Here is a 9,210-nt window from a genome sequence, read left to right as displayed (position 1 = left end):
CCTGTACCCCAGTTCTGTATGTACAAATAAATAAATGTTAAAAAAAAAAAAACTTTAAAAAATTTATGTATGCATACAAGAACTGGGTTAGAGGCCAGAGGCCAGAGGTGCGGAGGGAGGGGTGAGAGGATTCACCAGAGACAGAGTGAGGCAGAATAGGCAGATCTGCTGAAACATACTGCTGAGGGGAGCACCGGTTAAGACAGGAGAGGTCTGCTGCTCCATGTGGGTCAGCTCCCTGGTCGGGGATGGAACTTGTGCTGCAGCAGCTGCTGATAGCTTCATGGTGCTGTGCTTTAGCCCCTTGTGCCACCAGGAAGGGTCCTGTAAATGACTTTTAATACAAGACACTGAAACTGGCCCTTTGACTGCTATCTCTTATTACACACCCAGAATTCCACTGTGAAAAAACAGCTGAAGAAAGAATTTTATCACAAAGCCGAACTATGCTTCCATTCAGCCTGTTAGCACTAGATGCTACTTTCACTCCATCTGGAAAAGGGGTGCTTCTTACCTGGTGCCCACACATGAGGTTCTGCGAGGCCATCATGATGGCCTTCATCCCAGAGGCACACACTTTGTTGATGGTTGTGCATGGAGTGGAGATGGGTAAACCTGAGGCCGTAATATCAGAGGGCAGACTTTGAAAAATAGAGACTCATTTTTCAAACAACTGCAAACTTAAAGTTATAATTATGTTAAGTTACAACCTGCAACATTTCTTCTGCCAACAAAAGTCTGTAAAAACCATATGTATTTCACATTTTGTTTAATCTGGCATGACCTCCATTTTGCCATGTCAAACATTTTAAGAATAAAAACAAAAATGTATTCCTAATACCTGCACCAAGTACAGCTTGCCTTGTTGGGGCTTGTCCTTCACCTCCTTGTAGAACATTGCCCATATATGCTTCCTTTACTTCTTCTTTTGCAATTCCTTTTTAAAAAAACAAGGTATTAATCATTTCCGTATCATTCAATTTGATGGTTACTGGTTATCTAACAGTATGTAACAATCTATAGCAGGAATGGTTTACCTGGTCAGTTCTTGAGTTTTATTAATTTTTTACATAGAAGAACTGGGGTGTAAGCCAAAGGTGCAGGGTGTGAGAGGATTCATCAGGGACAGTGGGGAGCAGAACAGGTGGAAATAACACTGCTGAAATACTGCTGAGGGGAGCAGCAGGTGAGACAGGAGAGGTCTGCTGTGCCATGTGTGTCACCTCCCTGGCGGGGATCCAACTCAGGTGGTTGTGCCAATAGTGCTGAGACTTAACTTTAGGCCACCACAGAAGCCCTTGAGTTTCATTCTTTACTCCATTAGGGGCATCTTTACAAAGGAATTCAGAAATGTAGGCATTAAGTGATTTCTTAAGTGCTATATGACTATGTCAGTGAAAATAAATACTTGCTCTGTTGAGGCACAGCCCCTCCACACAGCGAAGCCATACTGACCTGCTTTTTCAATGGCTCCCTGAATCGCAATGGAGCCCAGTTTAGTGGCTGGAAGGGAGGAAAGGCTGCCAAGGAAGGACCCGATGGGTGTTCTTGTGGCACTTACTATGACCACTTCCTGGCAAGACAGAAAAGTTACTATCTTTTGTAAAATGAACATAATTCATGGACATATTAAGTAGACACTTTATAAATAACTGCACATCAAAGATTGAAATGATATCAACTTTTAACCTGATTATTTAAAAATAACCATGTTGAAGTTGATGTACGGTTGAAAAGCTACTAGAAAATCAGCTCTGGAACAGGCGCACATCCTCCCCAGGATTCCATTGGAGATTTAAGACCAGGAACTTAAGTTTCAGTTTTTCTACACAGATGTAAAAATACAGGAGACAGTCTGTCACTACATAATAAACAACCTTAACCAAAGGGCCTCCTGCAGGGGAGTCCAGGCCCGGATTGAGACCTGCATGCTGGATGGGGCACAGCATAGGCACACTTCGTGAAATGAGTAGTAATATTAAAGTTAAGAAAAAGGTAAAAGCTCTTAACTACTTTAAAACACAATTTCTGTTGCCTCCCCACATTCTGTAGGTTCAGAGGTGAGGATTTTCCTAGATTTTGACAGGTGGATGTTCCTAGTCACTTAAGGCCCTTATAAAACGAGGACCAAAGGAAGCTCCAGCCAAGTCTGTCCCTTTGTCACGGAGCTTCACCCACTGTGCCACCTGCAGTGACTGAGGGTTCTGGACAGGAAGGGGATACACTGCCTAGTTTACAGAGATGGTGTTTTGCCTACACTATGGGGGAAGCAGCAGACACTTTGCAGGGACTAGGTTAAAATTGTGTTTGCTCAGTTGGAAATTCAGTATATCCATAATTAGCTATTCCAGCCATTACATCACCCTACCATGATCCAAACAGAGGGAAATCATTTTTAACGGCTACCTGGAAATTTGTACTTACATTCAAAGTGGGTTTGGATGCATAACTTCGCTCCACACATTTTATTTCCTGTAACATAAAATTATAATGTTACAATGTATCCACATTACTTTAAACTCAGAGGCAGAGTTAACTATGATTTCTTTCTGCTGCTTTACACATTTAATTTTTTTCATATTTAGCAGCTTGTATCGCTATTTTTTTTTAAGATTTATTTTTATTTATTTATACATACAAGAACTGAGATGTAGGCTAGAGGTGTGGGGTGGGTAAGAGGATCCACCAGAGACAGAGTGGGGAGCAACCAGGCAAATCCACCGAAATCCACTCCTGAAGGTAATGCCAGATGAGACGAGAGGTCTGCTGTGCCATGTGGGTCAGCTCCCTGGCTGGGGAGGGAACTCAGGCCTTAGTGGCTGGGCTGTTAACCCCTGGACCATGAGGGCGGCCCTATCACGTATCACTTTTACAACCATTAGTGAAATTACACCTTTGTAACATCCAAAGAAATTTCAACTTTTCTATTCATTAGAAATGTTTTAATTTCTGGAACCTTTAAAAATATAGCCTAAGTTAAATCTAATTTCCAAATTAAATCAATTTAAGAGTACCATAAGGAATATCCTCATTGTTTAAAAAAAAGTTTTAAGTCAAAGTTGCTACTTCTCCCCCATCTACTTTAGTAAATATCTGACATGTTTGAAGCACACATGTTTGATATATACAGGGTCTCTACTACCAAATAAATTCTTAATTACAGAGTAAATATCTTGCCTCTACATCTTAACTCTTTCCTGCTGTTCTTAAGAACAAATGCCAACAAGTTCTGAAAATGCAGGTCACAGTTCAGAGACCCAATCTTTTTCTAAAGATTTACTTATGTATGCATACAGGAACTAGAGTACAGGCGAGAGGTGAGGGTAGTGAGAAGACCCACCAGCAATAGAGTGGGGAGCAGAACAGTCAGAGCTACTGAAATACACTGCTGAGGGGAGCAGAGGGCAAGACAGGAGAGGTCTGCTGCGCCATGTGGGTCACCTCCCTGACAGGGGATCGAACTTGTGTTGCAGTGGCTTAGGAGAACCTCACAGTGCTATGCTTTAACCCATTGTGCTACCAGGGAGGGCCCTGAAATTGATCTATTTAAAGAACAGAAGAAATAAATTTTTTCTGAGGTGAGAGCATAAATGTTCAAAAATAACAGTTAGAACCTAACCTTGTTGATGGTTATAATGGCTGACTATCTCGAGTAATAATGAGCAAACCTACCAGCCTCTATAAAAAATTTTAAGATTTTTATTTATTTATGTATACAAGAAGTAGAGTATAGGCCAGAGGTGTAGAGGCTGAGAGGATTCAACAGATACAAAGTGGGGCACAGAACACTGGTGAGAAGAGCAGTAGGCAAGACAGGAGAGGCCCGCTGCACCATGTGGGTAGCTCCCTGGCCAGGGATGGACTCCTGCTGCAGTGGCTGGCCACAGCTTGACAGCACTGTGACTAACCCTGCACCACCAGGAAGGCCCAAGCATCTATGAATTTTAAACTGTCCCAAGAACAGCACCACAGATTAAACATTCTCCTGATTCAGGGCAAATAACCAACTACAATTTTCAGTTTATAAATGCCAAAAAGACAAAAAAATACTTGGCCAGCTACTGGTGATAAGCAGAGTTAACACAAGGTATCCCCCTTAGGTTTACTTTTTATAAAATCTGTAGTTGACACTGGATATATGCAAATGGGAACCTAAAGAGAGACTGCTTTCCTAGGTGGTAAAGGAGTTTAACCTTAAGAGTTAAACTAGTTGCCAGTATTCATAGTGTGGAATAAGCCACTTTAATGAAGGAGCATGAGGTGACAGCTCTCCCACTCAGAGCACCCAAGCCCCCACTCGTCTTCACAGCACCCATCAGCCGTCGTGCTGGATATGCTGCCACAGCCCGTGGAGGGGCGAGGACAAGGCATGTATGTTCATCCTTCACTTGCTCATAAACCTGCCAGGTTCACCGACCTTGTGGAAGGCCTGTAAGGCATGGTCACTACTCAAGCAGGATTATCATCTCATAACAAAGAAATATTAAAAGTTACCTGGAGTGAGTACCATGGTAGAATTTGGTTAAGAACTACGAGAGAAATATTCAAGCCACCCCCAGGGTTAGAGGAGAAAGACTCCTTGGGGGTGGACAATGGACTCAAATCCGGGTTTCCACCAAAATGCCTCGGACAGGTGTTGTACCTGTATTTTGTTTTAAAATCATCTTTCAAATCAATCACATGTTACTTAGTGCTCTCGTATTGGCCTGACTGCAAACCTTGACATGAAACAAGTATCTAAATGTCTCTGCACTTGTTCCTCGAGCATGACTATGTCCCTGGATGAGCAGGCTTGTGTTCTGACTCGCCAGCCTCCACGTGCTCAGCTGCAGGACCCGAGGAGAGCCTCACATGTCGCAGATTTGGGGTCACTGTTATTACCTACACAGGGAAGGAGTCTAGCATTTCTGCCATCCAACTTCAGAATCAGAAGTTCCTATTTGCAGTAAACATGCTATCCACTGTCTTGCTAGTTACACAACTTTCTCAGAAGGCTCTGGAAGGGAGAGTCCCAAATACCTACAGAGTGCCTCCCCTCGAGCCCCGACTGGTCAGAGCTGAAAGAACCAAGAATGGAATGGACTCTGACCCCAGCTGGCACCCTGCAAGATGGGCGGTGACGTGACGGCAGTCACTAGACTAGAACTGCAAGGTCACAAGTGGTTGGCAGTCACTGGTGCTATGGCCGGCCACTGCCCTGTAAAGCAGCGAGAAGAGATGTGTAAGCCAAGGTAAAAAGGAAGGGAACGTGGAAGCTGAGAGGCAGCAGAGGCAACAGCACACTACTCGAGACCAAGGCCAGTCTTGATTAGCGATTTTCTAGGTGGGTTTCCTCAAGGCCACAGCCTTCTACTTCCTGTCCTTGGCTTACCTTAGTGTATCTTTAAAAATGTTCCTTTCTTTTTAGGGTTTGAAATGAGATGAAGTTTCTTTGCATCAAAGGGGCTCCTAAACCACATCAACTTTTAAAGTTTCTGGGTCCATTTCATTGAAGGGTTCTTGGCCTCCGTTTGGCCCTAGATCCCATCACCAGCTGTCAAAGACTCAGTGTTTCACTTATCCCTTACTTGTTCCTCCGTCCTTCATCCTCTTTATTCCAGGATCATCCCACTAGCACACAAACAGCTAAAAACAAACAACCCTCAACCTACCTTCCCTCTGCGCCTTCACCTGACTTCTTAGCCACCCTTGCTCACAAGTTAGCTACAGCTCATTCCTTTGCCCTCACCTGTTTACTGTTCATTCCTTCCACCGGCTTTGGCAGCTGACTTTTCCCTCCCCCAAATGGATGGGCAAAATGCCACTTCTGCCTCCAGGCACAACACAGGCAAGGTGTTCAGAGCCTGGGTGCTGCCCCTGGGCATGTCACTCACACTGCTCTCCCTAGTTTTCTCCACTGCAACACTGGTGTGGGCCAAATGAAGAGATAACATCTAAGGCAAGTTGGGTTAAGTAGGCAGCTTCTGGGATGGCACAGGCAGGGACTGCAGGAGGATTAGAGGCTTCTGAGATAAGGGCAGTAAATTCTAAGAGGTGCTAACCAAACCCACTCCACAGATAAGGGCAGAAAGTCCTGGAGGGCTGAATACACAAGGGCAGTAAACATGAAAGAATTAAGCCTTCAGGCAGGTAATGGAGAGTTGCTAAGGTAAGAGCTGGGAACACAGGCAGTGCTGGCAGGAGAGTGGCCACTGGAGAGAGCGCCCACAAGTGGAATGATGAGATTTTGGAATAGAGAAAAAGTTTAAAACCCCAGACAATGCAAAATGATGTAAAAATACACTTTGTAATAAAAAAAAAACCCAGACAGGCCCCATAAGGGCTTCGCCCTCGAGGTACAGCGCCCCTGGAGTCCTCGCTGTCTTCCTTTAAATAAGCTATTTTCTACTTTCTTGAATAAAGTTTGCTTCTCTTTGCTTATTGATCTGAAAAAGTCAGAGATTCTTTTTGTGGGACAAGAACCAGTGGGGATCAAGGGCTAACCTCCTGGCTTTTCACAGCTAGACCAGGGCAAAAAGCAGCAGCAGCTGTCAGGGCACACACCCACTGCAAAGACTGGGGTAAAGCAGGGCACAGGCCTCCCTTCAGGCTTCCATTTTATCAAAATCCTAAGGGTCCCTCCTACCTCACAAGTGCTTCCCAGCAGTTTCCTTTGCTGTCTCCCTCCCTAACCTCTAACTGCTTAAATGTCCAGGAGCTCATCAGACCTCCTTGAATTTTCCAGCTTCTCCCTCCCCGTAGATGCTCAGCTCCTGCATGTTCCCGTCTTGATGAGTCCGCCTGCTCCCCCAGACTGGCCCACCAGCCCCACACTGCCAGGTGCACCTGACAGCCGCCCTCCCCGTACTAACCAAGGCTCAATTTCCACCCCAGGAAACCAGCTTCTTCCCAGTATATCCCACTCAGAACAACCTGGCACTCAAGCACAAAGCAGAGGAATCACCCTGTTTCTCTGAGACCCAAGTACCCCACCACAGATACTGTCAATACTGTGCAAATTATATGCAGGATTCCCTGGGCATTCCCCACCTCACTCCTGTGCCCCCTTCCCCTCCATGGTCCAGCCAGCAGGTTGCAGTCCTCACAAAGACATGCGAGACCCTGACTGCTCTTGCGGGGATGCCTACTAGCTCCTTATCTCACAAGTCTATATGTCAGCAGGCTCTGAGTCCCTTCCCAAACTCCTGCTCTGGGCCTAGCACACCTTGAGACCTCTGCAGAGGACCAGGGTCAGTGGAAGTCCCTGGCTACCACAGGTGCATGGTTATTCTTCAAGGCTTGGCTCAAGTCTGGGTTATTGAAAGGTGACCTCACTTTTTTTTTTTTTTTAAGATTTATTTATTTATTCGTACAGAACTGGGGTACAGGCCAGAGATGCAGAGGGTGAGAAGATTCACCAGAGACAGAGCAGGGAGCAGAACAGGCAGATCGACAAAGTACACTGCTGAGGGGAGCAACGGGCCAGGAGAGGTCTGCCAGCCATGTGGATCTCCTCCAGGGCAGGAGGGAATAGAACTCATGCGGAAGTGGCTTAAGCTTCTTAGTGCTGTGCTTTAACCTGCTGCGCCACCAGGGAGGGCCAGTGACCTCACTTTTATATCGACATGTTTGCTTCCTTCAAAGCACCTCTCCCAATGTAAATGTGGGGTTCCCACCTTTGTTTTATACACTCAGCCTAACATGCAACCCTCCCGAGAGCAGCACCATCTCCTTCCTGGCTACATCCCGGCCAGCACAGCACCCCGTTCTTGAAGACCAGGTAAGGAATGAAGTGCAGGTGCCAGTGACACTGGCCATGAGGAAGTGAACTCACCCAGTCAGGTTAGGTCTTCCTTGGGGGGTTTAGGGGATACCTCAACTCTGGATACCCCTGCATGCCCTAATGTTCCTAGAATACACAATTTTGCAACCTGTCTCTCCTTGGTTGAGATCCAAGAATGACTGGTCTTATTTTCTATTCTGGTGATGGCACCAGGAGACACTAAACAAATGTTTGAACAGACTGGTACTCAAAACTGAGAAACCACATTTCATGGAAGGTAAATACGTGACAGAACCAGCAAAGTGAGATAATGAGGAACAGAGCCAGGAGCCTGTCTGACACGAGCCGAGGAAAGACACTGAAGTCAGCTTTAGGGGAGCTCAGGAAAGGGCACACGGGGGCCCTGAGCTGAGACTACAGAAGCAAGCAGGGGCCCTGCCCATGAGTAGGAGACAGGACTTCAGCAAATGCAGCAAGAATCCCTGAAGGTGTTTTGATCAAAACCACCACTCCTGGAAGACCAGGCAGGAGCTGCAGTGACCAGCAGCCAGGGAGGTCGCCAGCGGGGTGAACATTAACAGATGGGTTTGGAATGTTTGAAGTGCGCCCATTATTCTGATCTTGCAGAGAGGTCAAGCACCCTGCCTAGTGTCACACAGCCCAGGGCAGGGCTGAAATTTCAAATCTAAGCAATCCATGATATACATTACATATTATACTTACATAATATTAGCAGTACATATTTTATCAAATGTACATATTTTATTAAAAGCAATAAATTTAGGTAGCTGGGCAACTGCTCTTTCCAAAACACTGAACTATTTTTCTTAATAATTATTAACTATTTGCATGGTGCTGGGAAAACTGGGAAGCTACATGCAAAAAAATGAAACTATATCACTGCCTCACTCCATTCACAAAATCAACTCGAAGTGGATTAAAGACCTAGACATAAGAACGGAAACCATAAAATACCTGGAAGCAAAGATGGGCCAAACACTACGCCACATAACACTTCAGTGACATCTTTAAAGATAGAGCACCCAATGCAACGATAGTGAAGGCAAAGATAAATAGATGGGGCTACATCAAGTTAAAGAGCTTCTGTACAGCAAGAGATATTACAAAAAACAGACAGCCCACTACTTGGGAAAAAATTTTCTTACACAAAAGCAGTGATAAAGGACTGATCACAAAAATATACGGAGAACTGACAAAACTCAACAAAAGTAAAGTAAACAACCCCATCAAAAAATGGGCTGAAGAGCTAAAGACACTTCACCAAAGAAGAAATGCAGATGGCCAATAAGCATATGAAAAAATGTTCAACATCACTCATAATAAGGGAGATGGAAACTAAAACCACAATGAGATACCACCTCACCCCAGTGAGAATGGCACATCTTCAAACAACTAGCAACAACAAATGTTGGCGAGGATGTGGAGAA

The 9,210-nt window shown here is 45.1% G+C and overlaps 1 protein-coding gene across 1 annotated transcript in view; it reads right to left on the bottom strand.

The window, feature by feature from the left end:
* ACAT1 (acetyl-CoA acetyltransferase 1) overlaps positions 1-9,210 on the bottom strand; it is a 23,411-nt gene that overhangs the window by 8,745 nt on the left and 5,456 nt on the right. Inside the window, exons 2-5 of the mRNA XM_004689076.2 lie at positions 2,425-2,472; positions 1,456-1,573; positions 842-937; positions 515-615 (exon numbers count right to left, since the gene is read on the bottom strand). Coding sequence (XP_004689133.1) covers positions 515-615; positions 842-937; positions 1,456-1,573; positions 2,425-2,472 — 363 coding nt within the window. The remainder of the gene's footprint in view (positions 1-514; positions 616-841; positions 938-1,455; positions 1,574-2,424; positions 2,473-9,210) is intronic.

Source organism: Condylura cristata, unplaced genomic scaffold (assembly GCF_000260355.1).
Source record: "Condylura cristata isolate star-nosed mole 26May11 unplaced genomic scaffold, ConCri1.0 scaffold00025, whole genome shotgun sequence".
Lineage (NCBI taxonomy): Eukaryota > Metazoa > Chordata > Mammalia > Eulipotyphla > Talpidae > Condylura > Condylura cristata.
The sequence above is the reverse complement of the archived record's forward strand: the minus strand, read 5'-3'. Positions and strand labels throughout refer to the sequence as shown.